The sequence below is a fragment of the Cervus elaphus genome, chromosome 5 (genome assembly GCF_910594005.1).
Source record: "Cervus elaphus chromosome 5, mCerEla1.1, whole genome shotgun sequence".
Taxonomy (NCBI): Eukaryota; Metazoa; Chordata; class Mammalia; order Artiodactyla; family Cervidae; genus Cervus; species Cervus elaphus.
In genome coordinates this window covers 19,678,208-19,704,660 of record NC_057819.1, presented here as the reverse complement: position 1 = coordinate 19,704,660, position 26,453 = coordinate 19,678,208, and the positions used below count along the sequence as shown (strand labels likewise).

Sequence of the window (26,453 nt, the reverse complement as noted above, 5' to 3'; positions counted from 1 at the left end):
TTATGCACATAACCGGCAAGGAAAAGATTTATTAATTTGGGACATCAGTTGTTTATGAGGCAGTTCTGCTGTTATTAAGCATCTTAGTTATTACTTCTCGGGGAATATTTGACAATAGCTATTGCACACAGATTGCACAATTTAAAAACTGTAATAAATAGTGTCAGTTATTAACAGATTCCAAACTTCTTGTTCTTCTTGAAAAAACTTTGATTAGGATCCATTAAACATCTAAATGGAAAGAAACACAAGCATTTTTATGAGTGTCAGTGTTTTAAATAGAAAATGGTTTGACAAACTACAGAAAAGACTTAACTATACTGCTAAAAATCTTTGTATGAGTTATTTTGCATTTTAGACAACTATGATCAGAGAAAAACAGATACATTTTAAGGGCCACAAACTTGTCTCTTGAATCAATACTCTCCCTTTTTGAAAAAAGTAATCTTATGCCATTGATCACAATAGATTGGAAATGAACAAAGGAAGTTAATAATGGATGTTAACAAAATGTAGACTAAATACTTTAATATGCTTGCTCTGGACTAAGGGAAGAAAAAACCACAACAACCTAATTATGTTTACTAAAACTACCAAAACACGATCAAAATGAAAAATTTTACTTTATACTTAAGTTCAGAACAAGAGTAAAAATTATTTATGTGCTGTTTTTATACACAAAAGCATTTAGAAGAATGCACACCAACATGTTAACAGGGATCGTATCTCAAGTGATCAGTTTTTTTGTTATTATTATTTTTCCTCCTCCAGATTTTTGTTTTTCTATACTGGACATATATGTCTTAGCTAATTAAAGAAAAAGAAATAAAAGCAATGGTAACTCCAGCACAACATTAATCAATGCACTTTGCAATTTAGTTTGGTGGTCCAGTGGTTAGGACTCTGCACTTGCACTGCCGTGGGCCCGGGTTCAGGCCCCCGGTGGGGAACTAAGATCCCACAAGCTTCGAGGTACAGCCAAATAAGTAAATACAATAAAACTTGGTTTGTCACCTGCCCCTGTATTAAAAACAAGACTCCACAAGGAGTCGTGATTCTTGAAAGCACCTGAGAGGCTGGGAGGGCCAGATCTGAAAACTGCAGGCCACTCAGGTACAGCAACTGGCTTGAGGCCACACGGCTGCTGAGTCTGGGACTCTCTCATACAAAAAGTGAAATTTAAAAACACATGCAGTTGCATATAAAAACTCATTTATCTCCAGAACAGGCTGGCTCAATATCAAGATCCTAGAAATAGAAATGGTGTCAGGTTAAAACCCAGTAACTTGGGCCAGATTTACCTTCAGAGTTTCACAGGGCGTGGTGCCTGGTGGTATGGGCTTCCCACAATGCTTGTAATATTCAGTTATAAAGACTGAAGCGTCATTTAAACTATGAAATAAGAAGAAGGGCATGAGGGAAATGTGGGGGTGATGTGTAGGTCTGCCATCTCGACTACGGCAATGGCTTCACAGGTGTACATCAAGCTTTATCAAATGACATACCTAAAGTATGTGCAGCTTAGTATATATATCAACGTTACCTCAAAAATATTACTTGTTCATAAACGGCAACCTGCAATTATGGCTGGATCACAAGTGGTAAACAAGCAGAAAGAAATCCATGGCATGGGACTTCCCTGGTCATCTAGTGGCTTAGGCTCCATGCTCCCAGTGCAGGGAACCAGGGTTTGATCCCTGGAAAGGGAATTAAGATCCCACAGGATGATCCCGCATGCCACAGCTAAAGATCCTACATGCTGCAACTAAGACCCAGTGCAGCCAAATAAAAAAAGAAATAAAAATTTAAAAAAGAAAAGAAAAAGAAATCCATGGCATGATATTGAGAAAGAGATACTTTCCAGGGATCAGCACAGTTAGACCAAACAAATGTAGGGATGGATCTGGAAATATTTCAGTCCTGATTGAGCTTTCTCTTTCTTCAGTGCCAACTCATTTTGCCCTTCTTTTTAATTTCCAAATTTGCACCCAACACCATCCCAAGGGATACTATTTCTAAACTTGTGGGTACTGGAAAATTAGATACGCTTAGAAAAAATGATGTTATATACAGTTGTCGATGCCTCTAGTCAAACGTCTAAGGAATAAAGTTGTAATGTGGGGTTTTAGAAGGATTGTGAGATGCCTATTTTGGGATTTCAGGCAGCTTGATTAATTGTCTGATTTCAAGTTCATGTTCCAAGAGACTGGGTTACAAAACAGCTGCTTCTGAGTATGTGTTAGCAGTATGGTATGCATAATGTAGTGATGCTACAGTTTAATATTCAGAGACTTTAATTACAACCAAATAGCTTTACAATTATTTGGTATGTTCCTACAAAGTAAAGATAAATTTTAGTATATTCTACATTAAGTTGTTTTTGTGTTTTTTACACTAAGTTGTTTTAAAAAAAAATTTATCAACTTACCTCAACTCATCTGCCAAATAGTTTACAAGTTCAGTGATGTTGTTGGTATTTATCATGTGTGATTTCAACACTGGGAAGTATTTTGTCTTTGCCAAAATCCCAAACTCTTTCTTATCTATGATATTTTTCAGCACCAGACTTCTAATCTATAGAATAACAGGTATCATCATATTCAAAATGTGTTAAATGCCACCTTGTCTCCTTCAGTACCAAAGCATTTCTGACAATTAGATGTTAAATTATCACTGCATAGTGACTAAGCCTTCCTCGTGAGGGCGTGGGCTGGGGGTGGGGACTGCTTTGGCCCATTTCAGCATACAGTGAATAAATTAAAAGTTGCTGTTGTTAAGCACTTCGGGATTTTTTTTGAGGAAAATCTGTTCATCATAGTGACAAGCATTGAAGGCTACAGATTTTCCACTGTGCACAGAAGTAAACAGGACACCCAGGGTTTTTGACTTTTAAAAATTTACCTCGGCTTTAATGAAAGTGACGTTAATTGTATATATATTAACAACAGATGGAGATGGTGAGTTTTCAGCTTAATCTTGGTTTGGGGAAAATTGATTATCTCCTAATAACAAATTTTTCGTAACAAAAGGGAGAGGAAACTGCCACTTACTTGATGTGAAAACGCTGCCAACTGGCCAGTATTCATATGCTCCTCTAATTGCTGTAAAATGATCTGAGGGTCACAAGAGCCCAGAAAATTCTGGAGAAAAAAAAAAAAATCAAAACATAATTAATAGAAAAGTATAATCACTACTAATTTCTGTCAAATCTGGAAGGTTTTCATATTTACATTTGAAATATTTTAAAGTGTATCTAGTACAGAAAAAAGACCGCCTCTATCTTACTGAAGTAAGGAAAAAGCATTTTACAAATACCCATTTCAACAACAAAGAGCTGTTTAATAAACATTTTGTCATCCTAAGTGCCAGAAGGAATCTATTTAAATACTAAAACTCTGAAAAGCATCAACAGATGAGTTTAAGACCAGTCAAAAGAGAACAAAGTCAAGGACAGGCACAGATGGCTTTGAAAAAAAAATGAAACGAATAGAGCAAGTGACAAATAAAAAATACGTGTGTTCATTTATATAGATCTTTATGAACTGGCTTAGCTACCCACAGGGAAATCATTGTAAAACAGTTCAAAATGCTTTGTTCTATTTATTCTATAGTATAAAGGGGATGGGAGCTATTTTTAAAAGTTCTGTCCTCAGAATGCTCATGGTGCCTTTGTTAGACACCCACACACAACCTGACTTTTCTATTTTCCACGACTAATCACCAAGTCAAGCTGCAAGCAAGCCATCTTCCTCTGGTTTGTTTTTGTTGCCACCACCCTCCTTTGGGCACCCCCTCAAGCTTCCCTGGCCTAGTCACGAGGCTGTTGTACGTGCATCAAGTGAGATGAATTTCTATCCAAATGCAAGAGCTTCCTAGAAGTTTTACTTCTTGCTCCCTCTCTCTTCTGATCAAGCCCAGGTGGATTACTTCCTTCCAAATACCGCCGGAGCATTTCACTTTGCACTTGCAGGAAAATTCACTGTTCTCCACTGATAGAGAATAAGGTCCAAACCCCTCTTAAGGCTTTCTAAGATGAGTCTTCATCTATCTTTCAGTCATACCTCCCGCTAGACCCCGACACAAACTTTCTATCCTACTCATGCTTTACAGGTTTGATGAAAAGAAAGGGCAATCTTTGGCAGGGGACATGCAATGTGAGACCTTCCACCTCCTTGGCAGCCCCAGATGAGTAATTTGCCAGATACCTTTATTTCCTGGTGCCTTTTTTCTGAGTGGGGCATGAGCATTAGACACGCTAATGCAAAAGCCGGAAGCTCTAACTGGACATACTGTCTGGCCACTCTGATCATGTCGAGATCATCTGAAACTGGACATCTTCAAGAGAGCATGTTAATTAGTTAATAACCTGTCGAATTCAAGTCTATACATGTCAGGCGACAAATACTTAGAAGACTCAAAATCTATGACGTAACTATATGGTTTACAGTAGTCACAAAAGGTACTCTATATTTACATTAAAACTAGGTACAAATTTTAGAGAATGTGTACTGAATATAAGTTCATTAGCTGCACTGCACAAAGAAAGTAGACACTGTAAAAATAATAGAGATATTTTATTTTCAATCAAGTGGTGTGCTTAACTTCTGAGGAAAAAGGCATTACTCAAAAGGTACGTTTATTAGAAAGGAATTTTATAAGCAACGAATTTGATTTAGGGGGTAGGAAAAATATTTTACTTACTCTAGAACAGCAATGAGACTCTCACAACAATCTGACAGCTGACTGGGGCTTAAAGGACAAGAGGCTGAAAATAAAAAGCAACAATGTGTTTAGGAACTTCCCTGGTGGTCCACTGGTTAAGACTTTGCCTTCCAATGCAGGCAACACAGGTTTGAACCCTGGTTGGGGAGCTAAGATCCCACAGGCCTTGTGGCCAAAAAACCAAAACATAAAAAACAGAAGCAATACTGTAACAAATTCAAGAAAGACTTTAAAATGGTCCACACTAAAAAAAAAAAAAAAAAACAAAAAAACACAAAAAACACACAAAGAAACCAAAACAAACCCAATAACCTGTCTATATACAAAACTATAAAATGCTACTGTCAACATTTCAGGGCACAGAAAAATACCTGAAAGCAGCGGTATCTGAACCACACACTGCCAAGCTCTGCTGAAGTAGGGAACCTGTGGAAACACGTGTATTAAAGAACTAATGTCTGGGATCTTATGAACTCTGTTTTGTAGTCACAGAACTATATACATTTAGAGCTTATATTCTTGATGTTAAGACCAAAATCTTAACTTGCTAGCTCCCTGTTCTAGATCATTAAGATTCTAGAATATTCCTCATACTATATATTTTAGGATATTAACACATAATCCTGGCTGATTTATTATTATTGTTTTTTGCTCTGCAAAATACCCTCTTATTTATATTTTAAAAAACTGAAATATAGTTGATTTACAATATTAGTTTTAGGTATGCAACATAGTGACTCAGTATTTTTACAGATTATTCTCCACTAAAGATTATAAGATAATGGTTATAATTCCCTATGCTATGTAATATGCCCATGCTGGTTATCTATTTTTTTTAATTTATTTTGGCTGTACTGGGTCTTAGATGCATAATGAAAGAGCTTTGATCTTCACTGTGCATCTGAACTCTTAGTTGTGGCATTTAGTTCCCTGACTGGGGATTGAACTGGGGCCCTCTGCATTGGAAGTGCAGTCTTAGCCACTAGATCACAAAGGAAGTCCTGCTTATCTGTTTTATACATAGTAGTTCTATCTCTTAATCCTATATCCTTAATCTACCACTCCCCATTTCTCTCTGGTAATCACTTCTTTGTATTCTCTGTGAGTCTGTGAATATACTAAAAGCCACTTAATTGTATACTTTAAAAGGGTAAATTTTATGTGTGAATTATATCTCAATAAAAAAGGAGATCTATATGTGCTAAGAGGAAACAATCTCCAAGATACCATTGTTACATTGAAAAAAACATTTATATGTAATGTGATTTAATTTATATGTACAAAAATGAATACACACACACACACAATATACACATGCACGTATACATACACCTGCTTATATGATAATAGGAAAACTCTAGAAGAGAACAAAGGAAACTGTCAACAGTAGTCACTCCTGGGGAGATTATGAAGGGAAGTGGTAAAGGAAAATTTTCATATTTTACTCAGCATATGTTCTAAGTTATTAAACTAAGAATAAAACATATATGTTTCTGGCAGGCTACGGTCCATAGGGTCACAAAGAGTCAGACATGATTGGACTGAAGTGACTCAGCACTCACATATTATATATTATATGCATTACATATATGTATAGTGATTGTGCATGTGAACAACAAGTGAAATTCAGAAAAGATGAATGACAGGGTTTCTGACTTTAGGAATCTTCAAAGTCCAAGATGGGCAGGCACATGTGTGATTAAAATAATTTATACCAGGACTTCCCTGGTGTCTGGTGGTTAAGAATTCACTTTGCAATGTAAGGGACAGGGGTTCTATCTCTTATCAGGAAACTAAGATCCCACATGCTGAAGGGTAACTAAGCCCAAATGCCACAACTACTGAGCCCAAATGCCGCAATGAAGACCTGATGCAGCCAAATAAATAAGTAAATGAATGTTTTAAAAAAAATTATACCATGACAGGTGTTATAGCTGAGCCCATGTGTTTTAAGAGCATAAATGGAGATGTGATTCATGAGGCCTAGAGGGCTGGGGGAAGTGATGTCGGGGAAGGCAAAGTCCGAACAGAGTATTCCGGGTCTAGGCACCATTTTAATGGAACAGCACCCTGCAGCTTCACTGAGGAACTGACTACTTAATCCAGGGTACCTGTGAGTCACAAGGTCAGTGAGTCTAAAGATTAAATTCTGTAAAATTTATTTTAGAAAAAACTACATACCTGCCACAAAGGATAGATGCTAGAAATGGCTGTTAAAACCTTCCTTAGATAAGGAATCTGAAAAAATGAAACAGAAAAGTTCTGAAGATTACCCAAATGGAAAATTTCAAAGTCCAATCTAGGAGTCTGAAACTTTCACAAAGAATATCAGGAGACTGTATCTTCTCTGAGGATCACCAGAGAAGGTCACCTATAAATCCACAAACACCAAAAGACGCCAGGGACTCTTCTGTTTGTTTCGAATGAAATTTATGTCAGTTTTGAGACTGCACTTTCTCTGGCCTCACGCCACATTCTTTAAGTTGGGTATGAACCCATGAGAGTGAATATTTTCCACATACATCTGTTCAATAACAAGTATCAGTGCAAGTATCAGTTTAGGAGATGCTGTGCAAAATCTTTACAATACACCGCAGTCTAGGGTACTGAGTTTTACTTACCATATTGAAGCCAAGAAGCTTTTGCAAGAGTCCATTCCAAAGCTGCAGGTCATAGATTTTGTATTCTAAACAAAGCTCAGTCACCAACTTCACTGCCTGAAGCAGGGGGAAAAAAAAATCATACTGTTTCAAGACACCAGTAAATTCAACCATCTTTGGAAAAGGTAGGATAGCTGAGGACAAAATATGCTTACAGCCAACCTGTGTCTACTGCCTAATTTCAATGAAGTCCCTCATCTGTCTAGGGAAAGAAAAAAAAAATATTTTTCTTTCTCGAAGTTATGGACTCACAAACAGCATCTCAGGCTCCTCTTCCTCCTCCCCTCTTTGTTTCTTGTGTCCTAGAACAGTTTGCCTGTTGGCCCCATATCCTTCCTGCCCTGGGTTCCAGCTGCCTCAGAGACTGAACTCCCACTGGTAACTAGAAGGAAGAGGAACAAAACTTCCTGCACAAGGACAGTCTGTCTAGATGAGGACAGACAGGCTTGGGGAGGGATTAAAAAAGTGTTTCCCCCGCCACCTCGCCCTGATAGGAAGGGATGGCTTTAGGCCTTAGGCTTTTGGGAGAGAGGTAAGGCGGCTTCCAAGTTGCCGTGTCACCTGCCAGGAGAGGAAAACAGGAAAGCTCTCCGAGCAGCAGACCTGTTCAGGAATCAAGGGTTTCTTTGGATCTGTCTTTCAGGGATCCGAGTGGTGGCAGGCAGCCAAGTGAGTGCAACAGCATCTGAGAGGCTGGAGGCCGCCACAGCTAACTCAGTGTACATACCATGGATTCGTGGCTGTGGTTTTTCCAAAGACCCTTAATCATTCCTTCTTTAGGGCTGTTGCAAAATAATTCATACGTGATGGGGATATTCAGCGCCTCAAATGATGCCAGGAAAGTTATACATTTCAAGTAAGATCTGGAAAACAGAGGCAGGAAATGGGAATCTCCTCACTAGCCACATTTATGTTTAAAATAAAAGCCAACACTTAGAAATATTGGACTGATCTATTACATGTCTGTTTTAGGCTTCTAAGATAGAGTCAAGAAATACTAGAAAGAAATCAACTGGAGGAAGATGAAAAAAACACTCAGTTTCTAAATGTCTCAAAGATTCGAGAGAAATAAGATGTTCTTCAGGGCCTGTCTCCTCTCTGCCAGAACAAGGACACTCAAGGCAAGAGCACCTTGTTGACATAGCCCTTCTAACGTAATCTTCCGAACTAAGAGGCTTAAAAGTTATGGTTCCAAAGAGTGACCTGTTTTCTATTAATACAAAAATTCCACTTACTTCACTTCTTCGATGGATTTTTTGAAGAGAGATTCTATAGTTTCCTTGTCAGCCAAATAGAGCAGACACTGCAGGGCTCGAGTTCTGTGGGCGAATGTGAGCTGGTGCATCCTGAGCATCTGTAAGACCAGAAGAGGTTTCAGAGCTGCACCCATGGGTTTCAGTTGGGTAAATGAGTTTCAATCTAGGTGACAGGAGCCATGTTGGTTTTTAAAAGATTAAAGCCAGGAATTCTCTGGCAGACTAGTGGTTAGGACTCTGCACTTTCACTGCCCAGGGCTCAGGTTTAATACCTTGTGGAGGAACTAAGATCCATCAAGCCATGTGCATGGCCAAATTAGAAAATAAAAAAAAGAAAAGAAAGATTTAAGTCTATGTTTGCCCTTGGGGGAGGGGGTTCAGTGGTTCTCAAATTGTGTTCCATGGGACCCTGCCTGGGGGCTCCTCAGTCTTTCAGAAAGAACAGGGTGAGAACCACTTTCATAGTAATACCATGATGGACTCTACCATTTACACTTTGTTAATACTGGCTGGCCAAAAAGTTCAGGTTAGGTTTTTCCATAAGATGTATGGGAAAACGCAAACACTTTTTGACCAACCCAAGATGTGCACTCATAGTGCAAAAGCATTGGTGGGTAAACGGTAGGAACACCCAACTGCTGACAGCCACTGCATTCTTCACATTTTCAGTGCTGAAAACAAGAGAGATGTTCACTTAAGAGGGCTCTTGATGAAGCAATAAAAATTAATTTTATTAAACCTCAACTCCTGAATATATAACTGAGTTCACATTTGCATACACATTATTAATTAATCAAAATGTATTCATTAATGTCTACATGACACAAGAGGAAGCACACACGAACACAACGCGGTGCGACAATTTTCTCAGGGAAAAGCACTTGCATGACTGAGCTGGGAGCTGAACCTGGTCGGTTTCAAGGAACATAATTTTTACTTACGTGCCAGGATAACTATCAGATAAACGAAGATGCAAGAGAAAGAGGGATTTCCTTCCCGCTGCTTGTCATCAAGGACAAACGATCAGCATCTTAGCCTTTCCCTCTTTCTTCTTTCCATCCTTTGACCTACATCTTTCCTTTCCCTCAGCTCCAACTGCCTCAGAGAGCACTTTTTTTTTTTTTTTTTTTTTTACCATGTCCTGTGGCTTGCGGGATCTCAGCTCCCTGACCAGAGAGCAAACCTGAGCTTTCGGCACTGAGAGTGCAGAGCCCTAACCTCTGGGCTGCCAGCAAAGTTCCCCAGAAGGCATTTCTATATGGACAAGCCTGAAAGTCAGTCACAGGCTTTCAGGGATGAGGGGAAGTTCTGACTAGTGAAGAGTTTAGTGGGGAGGGGGTGCGACAGGCCAGGCAGGGCTTGGAGACCAGAGTGGAGACTTCTCTCAGGCCTGCTGGTTGGGGGTCCCTGGTATTAGGAATGTGGCTGGGGGCTTCCCTGGTGGCTCAGACAGCAGACAGTCTGCCTGCAACGCGGGAGACCTGGGTTCCATCCCTGGGTCAGGAAGATCCCCTGGAGGAGGAAATGGCAACCCACTCCAGGATTCTTCCCTGGGAAATCTCACGGACAGAGGAGCCTGGCGGGCTGCAGTCCATGGAATCACAAAGAATCGGACACTCCTGAGTGACGTACACTGGGCCAGGGTGTTAGGACAGTGATGGTGGCTAACCCGTGGGGACTGTCAACAGTTGAACCACTCAGTTTGCAAAATAGGATGTTTCTGTAGCCAGCACTAAATGGAGCCCAGCAGATACTACAAACCTCATCTACAGAGTAAGACATAGTTCGAGTAAGTACAGAGAGCATTCTCCTAGTCACCTGTCAATAGTGAATACGCAGGGAAAAAAATGTTAGGCTGAGATACAAAGATAAGTTCTGACCAAGTTTTTAGAGCTTACGGTTGTGGTTGATGTTGCAAAGATGAACAGCATTCTTGAACTATAATCAATTGGACGAGACAGAAGGAGATACAGGACTCTGAAAAAATATTTTTTTATTACATTTAGATTTTAATTTAGTGACTGATTAGCAAAACAAGAGACTTGCTTTATTATCCATAAAAAAAACAGCATCAGACAGCCCAAACAAAGGCCTGAAGGGCTATGGGTCAAGGCCACTGTTTAACTTTCCCCTCTAAAGGATGCTTAATCTGTTCTTGGGTTCCTTCACAGCTAAAGGAGATAATAAAGACACAAAAGATAGGCCTCACTCTTCTCATCTAGGAAATGGCTAAGCAACTGATAGTTTAAATCTCTCTGGTTAAGAAATCGATACAAACCATAGCTGCAAAGTACACTGAACACTACTATACATGGAAACTTGTGTTTTAATTCACAGGACCTTGTTAGTGGCATGTTTTAACCTTGGGACTCAGGGCAGACTGCCTGCCTTCCCCCCAGCCCCCAAGAGAAGGGCAAGATGGATCAGGCAAATTGGAGGAAGAAGGGATAGAGATTCCAGTGGGAAAAGGCAGGAAGTTATGAAATTGCCATGAATTACTCTCTGGGATTTCCATCTTGGGAGTTTTCTCTATGAACTATTCCCCCTAAGCCTTTCTGTGTTGGCTGCTTCAGTCAGATGCTCCAGGAGCTTTCTTTTGCTCAGACAAAGGTGTTCTTGCTCTCAAAGGACTAAGCAAGGACGAGGGAGTGCCCAGAGGGAAGGAGAGCCTGGAGCGGGTACTAGACCAGTTCTGCCCAGATCAGGAGAAATTCTTTTCTGGGGTTTATCTTCCTATATCCTCTCTCACTATCAGATCTCCAGGGCTGATGTCAGGTGGAGAGCTTCATGAGTAACCCGACCCATTGACACTTTTGGCCTACACCAAATGGCAAGAGGCTGGCATGCATGCCACCATTCCCTCTCCCACACCTAAGCCAAGCATCATTAATGGACTGTTGTGTTTTCTGATTTGAGCACCGAGAAGAGTCTGCTCAAGACAGCAAGCCGTTACCAATCAGACTTATGGTATGTGACACCAATGTGCCTTTCTGGGTCTCAGCCTTAGGTTAGAAGTGAAAAAGGAATCCTGGTGGCCCATATCTGAACCAGCCTAGCTTGACAGGGACAGAGAACACGTACAAGTCTGGGGTCAGAGTCCTCGCTACGTAAGAGTTTTCCTTTGCTCACGGTACATTCTCTGCTAAGTGTACGAACTCACAGAGGATTCAGAAACTCTGGATCTTGGTTGTTTCTTATTTATTTGACTGGAGATATTTAAACACACTCATAGTCATGTGTCAATGAACTGATTCTTCTCAGAGATTCTGATCCAAGTTATACTAAGAAAGCCTTTTTTAAAACCATTGGTTTTAAAATCATTGGTAAGATTCGTATTGGGCAACAGGGTCTAGACAAATGTAAGTAAAGGAAGAATACCTTCGTAGTGTTTCATCTTCTTGAAGTTCAAACAATTCTGATGGTGTCTTTGAAAAAGTAGATAAACAAGTTAAAAACAGAAGAAAATTGATTGACAACATAAGCTTATGAAAGTCTATTAAATGAAAAAGTCCAACATGCAAAATTATATTTACGGGGGGGGTGCAGTGCAGTAGCAGAGTACATACTTAGTGTGCACAAGGCCGGGGGTTCAACTCCCAGCACTTCCATGTTTGATGACAACAAAGGAAAAAAAAAAGATTTATAAAACAATTACATTTGCAGATAAGAAATTAGTGTAATTCATCACTTAATGAGAAGATTCTTGCTTTAAAAATGGGTTTACTCAAGTTCATTTGGTCAACAAATACATACTGAGTGCTTACCATGCACCAGGCATAATTCTGGGCACATGGGTTCCCTGAGTGAACAAAACAAATATTCCTATCCTCCTGGAGTTTACATTCATTGTGTAATTTTTAAAAGGAAAGGACTCTGAATTGTATGAGTTGTCCTTAATTCAGTATGTATTTATGGGGACTTACACAGAAATGCATTAGGTGCATTAGGTGTATAAACACAGTTTCTAGTCTCAGAGGAATTTCAGTTTAGTGTTCCAGATTTATGTGTAAGTTAAAACATGGGGCCATAGATTCTATGTGGCCTGGATATGCTTCTAACTCTTCTGTTTTCACTGATACATGGTCCTTGCTCTGGGTAAACACTTAAAAAATACCTGTTAAATTGAATTACAAGTGATATAAAAACCATGAGTTGAAAAGCTAATGTCACATCAGTTATACTATTTGTTTACAAATACATTTTTTTCCAAGGATACCTGCCTAGGTGAACAGAAGAATTACAGAATCTCCTTAATTAAGTTCTGCCTGAAAACTCAAAAGAAACGATACAGAAAATTTTGCATTTGGATTGCTGAATCCCATCACAAATTTAGATGTTAATATTATTTCTAAAAAAACTGACATTATGTGTCTCCTTACGTGATACACTGAAGAGATCACCCATAGAATATTGTTGCTAAAAATCCACAACTTGAATCTAATCATGAGAAACCTCAGAAACATAAATCCAGAATGAGACATTTTACAAACCAAAGAATCTGCACCCTCCAAAAAAGACAAAGTCTCAGCACAGATAAAAGAGTCAAGTAAGAATCATCAATAAAGACTAAGTCAGGGCCATGGGTGGTAAAGGGAGGAATTTAGAGAAGAGCAGGATATTACATTGTCTCAAAACACCTCCCTTAGTACTTACAAAAGGAAATATAGTAACTGTGTCTGAGAGAAATAGACAACAGTGTAACCAAGTTATCTAAATTCACATCCTCTATTTGGGCAAAGAGGCATCATGTGCCTCTAAACCTCATACCCTGGGAAGGACACCCTATCACCCAGGTAACATACTGCCCAAAATGCAAAACTCCAGTCTTATCATGAGGACACAGAAAAGCCCAAGAGGAGGGGCCACTGACAAAATAACGAGCCTGAAATGTTAAAAAATATCAGTGTCACGAAAGAGAAAAGTTATGGAACTGTTCTAGAGTGAAAGAAATTACAGACATGACAAATACAACACATAATCCCGGATTAGATCCCGGTCTCAGAGGAGAAAATTACTACAAAGAACATCATTGGCACAACTGGTTAAACTGTAACAAGGACCATAAATTCAAGTATGCAAACATAAATATATATGTATTTTATCAATACTGTATCAAAATTGTGTCTGATTTTTATAATTATACTGTGGTCCAATTAAGACAAAAATCTTTGTTCTTTGAATCACACACTAATTATTAAGGGTAAAGGGGCATGACACATGGAATTTACACTCAAAGGGTATGGAAAAATGTTATGGGTAAACATATTACAGGGAGAATGATGAAGTAGATGTGGCAAAATGTTTAAAAACTGACAGATCTGGGTGGAGGATACACAGCTAATTCTTTTGTACTATTCTTGCAACTTTTCTGTACCTTTAAAATTATTTCGAAATAGAAAATAATCATATGAGCCTAAAGTCTAAGCATAGGCCACTTCTATTATATAACAGTTCATCTGAAATCATCAATTAAAAGGAAGAATGTATCAACTATACTTCAATTAAAAAAATACTGGCAAGTGAAAAAAGAAAAGATAGACTAGCTGCAAAATAATATTTAAAGGAAAAGAAGAAGTAAACAACTTCATTAAAACTCATCAAATAACAGAAGCTATTAAAATGCTCAAATGTTCCTTCTTCTAAGATTCTGTGCTTCTAATGAGAAGTCATATCATGGCGAGACAAATAATTACCCTCTTCTTTGAGGAGACGCCACTGGCTCACACTCAACAACAGACACCATCAAAGCAAGCACTTACTTCACCAGGTTTGGCGGACGGGCACAGCCATTTTTCCAACAACATGTCCCAGACTTTTTCCAAATTAATTTCATTGACTTCAGCTATTTCTTTAGCAGCTGTGTGAATATCTAAGATATTCAAGATAAAGAATTAAAAAGAGAACCCCAAGTTTTCAATGCAAGATACCAGGGACTCAAAAGGATAGTTCTCCTTGGATGGAAAGATACAAAAAGAGTTTTGCTCTCACCAGGATAATCTTTCCCAGATGAATTCTGAATTCTTTGATTGATGCTGGGATGTTCGTACAGACTGACAATGAGATGCACTGGTTTTCCGATCACTCTTAAATACTCTGCAGTGTTCAGCTTGTGGGCTATGAGCACAGCTTCTGTGCCTGATCGCCGGTACTGAATATGAAGCTTCTTCAACAGAGCTTCAGCTTTTTCACGTGTCTCATCCTTTTAAAAAATTCCAAGCAAACAGAAAACTTGTTTTCTAAATCTTCAGTGAGACTAAGAATCCACCTTTATCAATCAAGGTCCCTTCCTGCCTTAGTTACAACCTTAGTATCTACACCAAGCCTCATCTTCTTTCTCCAGTTTAGGTCTCCAACCCTTGAAAACAATCTATCACCAGGGTGGGCTGAAAAGGGATGGAAGGAGGGGATATAGGTATACTTAGGGCTGATTCTCACTGTGGTACAGCAGAAACCAACACAATGTTGTAAAGCAAGTATCATCCAATTAAAAATAAGTTTTAAAAAATAAATAGAAATGTGGACCTTAAAAAAGCAGCAGAGCCTGCACCCTAATGCTCATAACAGCATTACTTATAATAGCAAAGATATAGAAGCAACCTAAGTGTCCACTGAGAGATAAATGGCTATAGAAGATATAGTGTGTGATGTGTGTGTATATGTATATTTAGGAATACTACTCAGCCATAAGAAAGAATGAAGCTTTGCCATTGGCAACAACATGGACAGACCTGTAGGGTATTATGCTGAGTGAAATAAGTCAGACAGACAAAGACAAATATTGTATGATATCATCACTTATCTGTGAAATCTAAAAAATACACGAGTATATATGCAAAACAGAAACAGACTCACAGATAGAGAAAACAAACTAGTGCTTACCAGTAGGGACAGGAAAGCTGGGAGGGGTACAAGAATAAGAGGCATGAACTACTATGAATAAAGTAAATAAGCTGCAAGAATATACTGTACAGCACAGGGAATATAGCCCAATATTTTATAATAACTATAAACAGTATAACCTATGAAAATTTTGAATCAATATGTTGTACACCTGAAACTAATATTGTAAATCAGCTATACTTCAATTTAAGAAAGAGGAACTTTCCATTTTACAGTTCAGACACACCTGAGATGGGATATTCTGAAGCCACCTCTCGGCTAAATACAGGCAGAATTTCAAACTGGACATCTTGAAGGAACCTAAACAGATAAAGCAAAGACTTAAAAGAAAATCACAATCCTTTCAAGAAAATGTATTTTAGCCAAATTAGCCAGTTTTAAAACGACAGAAAGGCATACTCATAGTAAAAAAAAAAAAACAGCTTAAACAGGACAGAAGGAGACAAAGTAGGAAGCACAGTTCACAGATGGCCATCTCTTAATCTTCTATTCCCATTCCCGAGACCTCGACATTCCGCCAGAAGTTCTCTGTGTACAAGTGTGCACGCATATGTACAAGCATTTTATTCCAAATGGGATAAGATCATATATGGAGCATAATCTGCTGTTCTCAGTTAATATATATCTAGGATATCTTTCCCAATCAACTACACAGTACTCTATTCTATGAATATTCTTTATTTTTTTAAACCAGTTTTTGATAAATGAGCATTTAGAAAAATTACTTATTTTCAACTTTTGTTATAATTGAAAACATGGCAATAAGTGATTGTGTACCTGTTTGACCATGTGACAGTGTCTAAGGTTTCGTTACAGAAAGTACGTATGACTGGACATGAGAGGGTATGAGTTTATACTCAAGTTGGGCGGTGCCTCTGGCACTGAGCCCCAAGCAAGCAACACTGCATCTTGCTTAAGTTCACTGGTGCCTCTTTTTTTTTTTAATGTATTTATTTAGCTGCTCCAAGTCTTAGCTGTGGCAGGCAGGATCTTTAGTCGTGGCATTTGAACTCTTATTTGCAGCATGTGGGCTCTTAGTTCCTTGACCAGGGATTGAACCCAGACCCCCTGCCACTGGGAGCACAGTCCTAGCCACTGGACCACCAGGGAAATCCCCTCACTGGTGCCTCTTTAACATATGACAGTGTTACAAGGGAGGACAGGGGGGCAAATATATTTCTTTACTTTTATAAAAAAAATTTTAGCCATGCCACGCAACACGCGGGATCTTAACTCCCTGATCAGGGACCAAACTCCTCCCGCTGCATTGGAAGCATGGAGTCTTAACCACTGGACTGCCAGTGGAGTCCCATACATTTCTAAGCTATCATACTTCTTCTCCTTAAAAGAAATGGAAGGAAATGAAAGGAGTATAATTTTTTTTTTTTACAAGTTACAAAAACAACACAGCCAACCATTTGAAGACCAATTAATGAAAGAATCCATACCTTCTGGGACATCCTGGGCAAGACTGATGGCGATGGCTACGGCCCACTCTGGGTTAACTATGGACAACAGGTAGGATTCGATGGTTTGAGTGATCTTGGCTATCTCCTTGTTAATCATTGTTGAGGATTTACCGTGTGTTAACTGCAGGAGCTTGGGCTTCAGCTTTTTTTCAAAAACGTGTTTGGCTGTAGACACATACAGAGTGTCCAGAGAGAACTTCAAAGAAGGGAAAAGTTATATGACTGACTTATATGCTCACTTTTACGGGCTTTACATAAATTTTTCTAGAGAGGTGCTGAAAGAATTACAGAGCAAAGATATGACTTTCACGAGTTTTAACCCATTACCTTCATTAATTTAGAAACTAAGAGCAAGGTTGGGAAGGATTCTTCACTGAGTTCTGTAGCTGGAAAGGAAACAAAGATAGCATGATTTACCTACGTAAAAGGTTTTGGCTATTCAGGACAATTCAAAAGAGGTTAATGAACATACAGAGAATTTTCCAGAAGCTCTGTGCTGTGCCAAAGAATATTAGGTGAAAAGGCAGTCTGGTTTGGGCAGCTGATGGCAAAGTTATGACGTGCTCCAACATATACTGATGTTCTAGGTCCACTGGGGGAGAAATTCTTCTGTATGACTTCAAGTGTTTCAGAAGACTTAGTGCCTGTATTAAAATAAAAAGGTTTATTCCTGTGAGATTAAACTAATCGTTTAAGCGTTTTATGTTTACAGAATACCATTCCTGGGACAGTCTCTCCTCATGAAGATGATCAAAACCTTTTGTAGTTTTACCTTTAAAACTATTACATTATTTTTCTAAACCATAACTTTTGTGATTACTAAAGAAATTACACTAATTTCGACTGGAAATTAAACCACCGCAACGCTGTTGCTGGTGGGATGTCTTATACTCTAGAGTTCGAAGTTCTCTATACTCTTTTCAAATAGTTTTAGATGTACCTTAAAAATACTCGATTTCACTTTAAGTACATATGCAGTAGATCTAAAATGAATCCTCTATGTCCTCTTTTAGGGCTTCCATAGCTTCCCAGGTGGCTCAGTGATAAGGAATATGCCTGGTAATGCAGGAGACATGGGTTTGATCCCTGGATCAGGAAAATCTGCTGGAGAAGGAAATGGTAAACCACTCTAGTATTCTTGCCTGAAAACTCCCAAGGACAGAGGAGCCTTGTGGGTTACACTACATGGGGTGAGAAAAAGTTGGATACAACTGAGTGTGCACACATGCATCCTTTTTTAAGTTTATATCTTATATTTTGGGGGGCCTGTATAACTTTTTTTTTTGGTTGTACCAAAAGGCTTGAAAGATCTTAGCTCCCCAACCAGGAACTGAACTCCGGCAGTGAAAGTGCTGCATCCTAACCACTGGAATGCTGGGGAAATCCCTGGGGCTTGTACTTTTTAAATCAACCCATTTTCTTTTGATTTTTAAAAGCTAATTTAAGAAAATATATAAGCTCCTATGACCAAAATTTGTAAAAGAATAGGAAGTTACTAAAAAAGTGTTAGTTGCTCAGTCGTGTCCCACTCTTTGAGACCCCATGAACTGTAGTTCTCAGGCTCCTCTGTCCATGGGACTCTCCAGGCAAGAATACTGGAGTGGGTAGGCATTCCCTTCTCCGGGGAATCTTCCCGACTCAGGGACTGAACCTGGGTCTCCTGCATTGCAGGCAGATTCTTTACCATCTGAGCCACCTGGGAGGAAGCCCAGTAAGTTACGGCAAGTACTCAAATAGAATTGAGTCCAGGACCTACCTAATATAGAAAGCTAAATCTGATTCTGGGTCTTACGTGCTTTGGGATTTTTTTGCCAGATGACAAATATTTTTTGCCTTAATTCTTCTAAATCAGTCTTTTAGTGGCTTTGTACTTTTGGCAAGTTTTAAATTGCCCCAGTAGAGCAAAAACTGGATTAAGATAGAACGTGGAGAGGGGACTTCTCTGGTGGTTAAGACTCTGTACTATACTCTGTACTTCCGATGCAAGGGGTGCAGAGTCGATCCCTGGTTGGGGAACTACGATCCTACATGCCACGAGGAGTGGCCAAAAAATAAAATAAAATAAAATAAGATAAAACATGGAGAATAAAAAACTCTTTTTACTCTGTATCCCTTTAAAGAAAAGGAAACAGAGTAAAAAAAATGTACAGTTTCAAGGGAGCTCAGAGAACAGTTCAGAAAGACACCAAATAAAAGTAATTTTAAAAAATGATCCAAATTAAAAACATAATTTTAAAATCTATGATATATTTGTTATACCTGATTAATATTAATGTTGGTTATCTTCTCATCAGCTCTTTCTATGACTTTCAGGACGACTTCAATCATCTCATAGTCATAGGGATCCAACTGCATAAAAACAAAAATACATCAAAACTGAAGATGTTGCCAGGCTGGTTGATGTTGCCGGTTATGTTCATCGGCACAGATTATAAATATAACACTTCAGTAAATTACCAGATTAAGTTAGATTATTCTTTTAAAAAATGAACTAACATTTTCTCATCTCTAAAGTCAACTCTTAGAATAAACACATGTGCTTTAAAACATTTTGAAAGCTCTTTTTAAAAAAAACCTGTATGAGGAAAAGTTGGTTAAATAAAGAAAAATGTTCTTAAGGGACTAAAAGCCTAGAAAAATAAACATATCAAAATTTTACAATTTTATAAGATTTTTAAATTAAAATTCTATTTCTGTCTTTTATGATGAGAAAATTAGAACAGGATAAAACTGACCTTTTCTTGGAAATGACATCATTAAGAGTGTGGGCCCCCAAGTAAAACCTTTTCAAAGGACTTCATTCCAGCTATAATCACATACAAGCTACAAAATCTAGCTGGGTGGTATCTACATATGCTTATAAAAAGAAAGGAAATATTTCCTTTGTTCCGTTTCTGCCCACATACCATTACTTAAAAAAACAATTTAAATGCCAACTAAATTCACATGAATAATAACACTGAACAAAGTGAGAAGATGATTTCTATAGTACCTATAGATTTTGAGCTAGTCTATATTATTTTTGGTTGAATTACAGACAAAACTTTAACTGAAGTATTTCTTGTAGTCATATAATTTTATTTCCCCATCCATCCACCTTCATTCCCCCATCAAACTACCCCTTGATCTCAAAGTTCCAATTCTCAGAAGATCTCCAAAAAAAAAAAAAAGACAAGAGCACAAATACACTTCACAAGTGTATAAAGATATTCCTTGAAACAACTTACAGGAATCAAAATTTGCAAACAATGTAAAAGTCCATTCATAAAAGCCTGGCTAAACACAGGATGTCTTATCCACATAGTGGAATAATAAATACATATCTGCCAAAAATGGGAGAGATGTCTATTTATTGACATGCAAAATATGTTAAATGAAAAAAAGAGAGTAAAAGGATAGTATATTTAGTCTTTAAGGGATTAGATCTGATAGAGTGCCTGATGAACTATGGACGGAGGTTCGTGACATTGTACAGGAGACAGGGACCAAGACCATCCCCGTGGAAAAGAAATGCGAAAAAGCAAAATAGCTGTGAAAAGAAGAGAAGTGAAAAGCAAAGGCGAAAAGGAAAGATATTCCCATTTGAATGCAGAGTTCCAAAGAATAGCAAGAAGAGATAAGAAAGCCTTCCTCAGAGATCAACACAAAGAAAACACAGGAAAACAACAGAATGGGAAAGACTAGAGATGTCTTAAAGAAAATTAGAGATACCAAGGGAACATTTCATGCAAAGATGGGCTCCATAAAGGACAGAAATGGTAGGGATCTAACAGAAGCAGAAGATATTAGGAAGAGGTGGCAAGAATACACAGAAGAACTATACAAAAAAGATCTTCACGACCCAGATAATCACGATGGTGTGATCACTCACCTAGAGCCAGACACCCTAGAGTGTGAAGTCAAGTGGGCCTTAGAAAGCATCACTACGAACAAAGCTAGTGGAGGTGATGGAATTCCAGTTGAGCGATTTCAAATCCTGAAAGATGATGCTGTGAAAGTGCTGCACTCAATATGCCAGCAAATTTGGAAAACTCAGCAGTGGCCACAGGACTGGGAAAGGTCCGTTTTCATTCCAATCCCAAAGAATGCTCAAACTACCGCACAACTGCACTCATCTCACACGCCAGCAAAGTAATGCTCAAAATTCTCCAAGCCAGGCTTCAGCAATACGTGAACCGTGAACTTCCAGATATTCAAGTTGGTTTTAGAAAAGGCAGAGGAACCAGAGATCAAATTGCCAACATCCGCTGGATCATCAAAAAAGCAAGAGAGTTCCAAAAAAACATCTACTTCTGCTTTATTGACTATGCCAAAGCCTTTGACTGTGTGGATCACAATAAACTATGGAAAATTCTTCAAGAGCTGGGAATACCAGACCACCTGACCTGCCTCTTGAGAAACCTATATGCAGGTCAGGAAGCAACAGTTAGAACTGGACATGGAACAACAGACTGTTGTTCCACAGAAAAAGGAGTACATCAAAGCTGTATATTGTTCACCCTGCTTATTAAACTTATACGCAGAGTACATCATGAGAAATGCTGGGCTGGAAGAAGCACAAGCTGGAATCAAGAATGCCGGGAGAAATATCAATAACCTCAGATATGCAGGTGACCCCACCCTTATGGCAGAAAGTGAAGAGGAACTGAAAAGCCTCTTGATGAAAGTGAAAGAGGAGAGTGAAAAAGTTGGCTTAAAGCTCAACATTCAGAAAACTAAGATCATGGCACCTGGTCCCATCACTTCATGGGAAATAGATGAGGAAACATTGTAAACAGTGTCAGACTTTATTTTTTGGGGCTCCAAAATCACTGCAGATTGTGACTGCAGCCATGAAATTAAAAGACTCTTACTCCTTGGAAGGAAAGTTATGACCAACCTAGATAGCATATTAAAAAGCAGAGACATTACTTTGCCAACCAAGGTCCGTCTGGTCAAGGCTATGGTTTTTCCAGTGGTCATGTATGGATGTGAGAGTTGGACTGTGAAGAAAGCTGAGTGCCGAAGAATTGATGCTTTTGAACTATGGTATTGGGGAAGACTATCGAAGAGTCCCTTGGACTGCAAGGAGATCTAACCAGTCCATCCTAAAGGAGATCAGTCCTGGGTGTTCATTGGAAGAACTGATGCTGAAGCTGAAACTCCAATACTTTGGCCACCTCATGCGAAGAGTTGACTCACTAGAAAAGACCCTGCTGCTGGGAGGAATTGGGGGCAGGAGGAGAAGGGGATGATAGAGGATGAGATGGCTGGATGGCATCACCGACTCGATGGACATGAGTTTGAGTAGACTCCAGGAGTTGATGATGGACAGGGAAGCCTGGTGTGCTGCAATTCAGGGGGTCGCAAAGAGTCAGACACGACTGAGCGACTGAACTGAAGTGAAGTGAACTGATATTTAGTCTAAGATCTACGGTATACCGAACTATTAACTTTTTATCTATAGGAGTGGGATTATAGGGAAATTTACTTTTTGATTTACACATTTCTCTGTAGTTTGATCTTTTTCAAAGAATGTGTGCTATTTATAAAAGTCTGGAAAAAAAGGGCTATTTTTATTTTTGGGGGGAAAAAAAGACAGGAAAAGTGCTGTATTAAACTATAATTAGGAATACAGAAATCTAAAATTTTCTGAAAATACTTTACAAAAAAATATAGGAGTTACTTTTCCAATTTGTTACCATACATCTGATTAGTTAAGGGTAGGAGGGATGTTAGAAATGACCCCGACGCATTCATTTTGCCATTCATCTACCTTATGCAGTATTCCACTAAGACTGATGACCAAATCTTTCGTGCTCGTCAGTAAAGGAACCATTTCGAGGGCTTTGGCCAGGAGTTTGGAACGCTGCTGCTTTGTGGACCCCGTGCTCACGTCTTCCTGGCTCTGGCTGGCATTCGTGTTGTGGAGGAGTGTTTCAATGAACAGCTGAAGGGCCGCATCAGCATCCAGCTGAAACGTGCTGAAATGAGTATTCCGTTACACGTGAATCTCCCAGAACGCGTGCCTTTCTAGACAGAGCTTCTCACAGAAAACTCAGGTTTACATTATCACAATTTTAAAGTCATTTCCTGAAATTCTAAAGGTCATCTAAATTTATTCAGTGGGACTGCCTGAGGCAAAAGAGTCACTGACAACCAAAGAAAAATCACCAACACCATGTGAGCATAAAGATGGTGAAATGAGCCTGACAAAATTAGAGCTCTTTAAATTTCACAAAAGAGGTCAATACCAGAAAACAACAGGCAAAAATCTACCAGTTTAAATTAAAAAAGAAGAGGGAGTGTGTGTACCTCATTCTGGCTTTGCAGCAGTCCAAACTGAAGAATGGCAGAGTTTTGTTACATTGGAATACAGGTAAGTCAGAGCTACTTAGAGCTATGAGTAGCCTCCAGTTCCTGACTTGCAAGTCCAGGATGGTGACAGCCAGGGACAATACTCCCCACCATCCACAAGGACAACGAACTAGATCCCTGTCTGGTGAGGAAGGGCACTCAGCAGTCTCATTATCAAGAACTCAAGATTCTACTCATCTGTCACAAACTGGCTGAGGGTTACGGCATCCACAGTATTTTAGAAATGATCACTTATTATCTGATTTTGAGCAGGGCACTTGATAGGGTATGTTCACTCATACGTAAATTGGTGATAATATACAATAAAAATGAAATGAGATGATGTGTGGAAAACCACTTTGAAACTAATAATGGACCAGATTTAATACCTAAATTTATCAGGCAGAGAAAACTGAGGTGTAAATTATAAATCGTTTGATTGTTCTCGCTACACTAAGCTGTATCTATAAATAACATTTAGTCTTAGATTTTTTTTTAAGTTATTTTTTTAAAAATTTCTCCCTAAATCATACTTTCCACCAATTTTAATTTAAGATTGCTTTGAGCCCCTAAGTTGATCTGATACAGAAGTTTACTTGTTTGGAAGAAATCCCAAGCTTCTCTGATCATGTAAATGGTCTGGATTCTGGAACAACCCAGATTCCCGGGCCTCAGCCCAGATCCGCCGAATCAGAACCAACAGTGGGACCCAGGAATCTATTTGTAACCAAGGGCCCTAGGTGATGCTTATCGTGAGGCAAGCTGGGAAAACACTTAACAGTAAGTTTAAAAGGTGATATATAAGAGAATTTAATCTGGTTTGGATTTACTCAGTGTGGGGCTGAGCAAAAGAAAACACCACAGGTCATGGGTCATATGTAATAATCATTGTTAATCACTGCGTTCTCTCATTAGGATTACCAGTTTGTTACGCTAACAGCAAAAATACTATTGAGATTTAAAGAATTACCTGCAATATTCCAGAATGACGCTTGTGTCCATATCTATATTCTTCACGAGAGCTTTGATGAGGTCTTTCTTGGTGAGAAAATGTTGCCTGAAAACTGGCTGGAAAGAAATCTAGAAATAAAAAGAGCAAAAGAAAAAACCTGCTAAACTGAAATGTATCAGAATAAGGGTACCATCATGTCATGCCCTTTCACTGTCCACTATAGAGAAACATTTTTCTACAGCTCCTTCAACTTTTACATTACTCAAGCTGAACATCACTCTGAAATTTCAGGTCCAAAATCTCTCAGTCATACTAACCCCTGGTGCTTCATCACTAAAGTATGGCAGTTAGCAATGAACAGTCTCATTCTGGAATAGGAATGAGGCTTCAAAATACATATTCAAAATATATTCTACAGTGGTTCCATTCCTGATAAGTCAACTATTTGCAAATAAAATAAAATGCTTTCATTCATAGTAAAGAAAACAGGATTTTGCTCTTGTAAATTGAAAAACAAGGGCCACTTACTGCTCCCTGGGAGGAGTTGCTGAAGCTAGTATACCTGTATTTATATTTACATATATTATCTTTAACCTACTAACACACAAAAAAGTATGAGGTTAAAGGGCAGGCCTGGAATAGCTTTAAATGTCAATTAATACTAGATACATTCCTAATGAGATGGCTTAGTAGATGAAATATCAAGCTTCTAATTTACTTAAAAATAGAGCAAAACGAAAATGAGACAAAAAGTCCTTATTTCTTTGAGATTGAAAATGTGGGTACTTCATATACCTAAAACTTATGTGCCACAGTTTATATTTACATATAACTCTCCAAAGGGCTTCCCTGGTGGCTAAGTGGTAAAAAATCTGCCTGCAAAGCAGGAGACGTGGGCTTAATCCCCTGGAGGAGGGCAGGGCAACCCACTCCAGTATTCTTGCTGGGAAAATCCCACGGACAGAGGAGAGGAGTCTGGTGGGCTACAGTCCATGGGGTTGCAAAAGATGTGGACACGACTAAAGTCACTGAGCACGAGCATGAGCAACCTCTCCAAAAGGAAAGGACAATAAGTCCTTTGTTTTACATTTTTCAGCTGGGTAATTATCAGAATGGATGAAACTTCACAGCACTTGAAGAATACTCACACCAAGTTTACTAAGACGAATACCCCACCAGGCATCAGTACTGAGTTCACAGAACTTAAACTTCGTTTCTATTTCCTGACAGAGACTGGCCAACTGAGAGCCCACCAGAGATATTGCCTAAAAAGTTAAAATAGAATTAAAATTAGGTTGCAGATAGAGACTGTTTTAATACTTTTTATGCAAAACTCAACAATAAAAACCATAATTTTCAGTCTTTCCTTATGGTAACAGTTGGAATGTTTCATGTTGTTTTGTAAACCATCATTACTTACACTTAGGTAATAACTGCTTTGGTAATTTGGCTTTCAGTGTGATGCCATAAATTTAGTCTGGGTTTCTTTCATAAGAAAAGGCCCAATTTGAGCTATCCTACAAGTAAAATCCCCACAAAGGGCAAATTTTAAAACAAACATTAAAGACAAGTTTTGCATCCATTAAACTTGTCCTATGAAAAAGAACTGGCCCGTGAATCTAAGGTTTCAAATACACTAGAGTAAGTATAGGCAGTGAGGTTCTGTGGCTGCACACAGATTTAAGAAATAAAAAAATACAATTCCCTGGGTTGAGCAATGCTTAGGACCTGCATATGCAATCTCTGGAGTGTCACTAGTTAAGGAAAAGCTGGGAGAAACCATGTGAGTTAGCTTGATGATGCTTCTGCTAAATCTGGAAAATATGGTGGCAAAGCCAGTTTTATTTCTTTCGCTAAATCTTTAATTCTTCAGGAACCAAAGGTGTGCCTCCTTAGGTCATACCAATATTTTGTCGTAATTCTGCCACGCTTTATCTGTGAGCTTCCAGAGATTCTCAAAGACTTCTTTTTGTGGTAAGAGAGTGCAGTACCCCAGTGCCAAGTCGAGATCCACCAGGCGACAATTAAATACCTGTAGGGAGAAAGCACCTGGAGAAGCAAGTTCCTCACAATTAAAACAGAATTCGGTCTCTAAAGGCTGATTTGCCACTAAGTTTAATTTTAGACTCTAAGAAAGAACAAGCGTTGCACAAAAAGT

The 26,453-nt window shown here is 38.8% G+C and overlaps 1 protein-coding gene across 2 annotated transcripts in view; it reads right to left on the bottom strand.

The window, feature by feature from the left end:
* Positions 1 to 26,453, bottom strand: part of KNTC1 (kinetochore associated 1) — a 73,099-nt gene continuing 46,646 nt past the window's right edge. For both annotated transcript variants that reach the window (XM_043901961.1, XM_043901962.1), the window contains exons 41-64: positions 26,199 to 26,327; positions 25,444 to 25,560; positions 24,314 to 24,423; positions 22,763 to 22,970; positions 19,267 to 19,356; positions 17,480 to 17,651; positions 17,335 to 17,393; positions 16,987 to 17,203; positions 15,765 to 15,838; positions 14,627 to 14,837; positions 14,398 to 14,507; positions 12,017 to 12,063; positions 10,537 to 10,615; positions 8,618 to 8,736; positions 8,110 to 8,245; positions 7,344 to 7,439; positions 6,904 to 6,960; positions 5,094 to 5,148; positions 4,702 to 4,765; positions 4,206 to 4,335; positions 3,051 to 3,140; positions 2,429 to 2,574; positions 1,302 to 1,392; positions 1 to 231 (exon numbers count right to left, since the gene is read on the bottom strand). In XM_043901961.1, the coding sequence (XP_043757896.1) occupies positions 214 to 231; positions 1,302 to 1,392; positions 2,429 to 2,574; positions 3,051 to 3,140; positions 4,206 to 4,335; positions 4,702 to 4,765; positions 5,094 to 5,148; positions 6,904 to 6,960; positions 7,344 to 7,439; positions 8,110 to 8,245; positions 8,618 to 8,736; positions 10,537 to 10,615; positions 12,017 to 12,063; positions 14,398 to 14,507; positions 14,627 to 14,837; positions 15,765 to 15,838; positions 16,987 to 17,203; positions 17,335 to 17,393; positions 17,480 to 17,651; positions 19,267 to 19,356; positions 22,763 to 22,970; positions 24,314 to 24,423; positions 25,444 to 25,560; positions 26,199 to 26,327 (2,625 nt within the window). In that variant the 3' untranslated portion in view covers positions 1 to 213. The remainder of the gene's footprint in view (positions 232 to 1,301; positions 1,393 to 2,428; positions 2,575 to 3,050; positions 3,141 to 4,205; positions 4,336 to 4,701; positions 4,766 to 5,093; positions 5,149 to 6,903; positions 6,961 to 7,343; positions 7,440 to 8,109; positions 8,246 to 8,617; positions 8,737 to 10,536; positions 10,616 to 12,016; positions 12,064 to 14,397; positions 14,508 to 14,626; positions 14,838 to 15,764; positions 15,839 to 16,986; positions 17,204 to 17,334; positions 17,394 to 17,479; positions 17,652 to 19,266; positions 19,357 to 22,762; positions 22,971 to 24,313; positions 24,424 to 25,443; positions 25,561 to 26,198; positions 26,328 to 26,453) is intronic.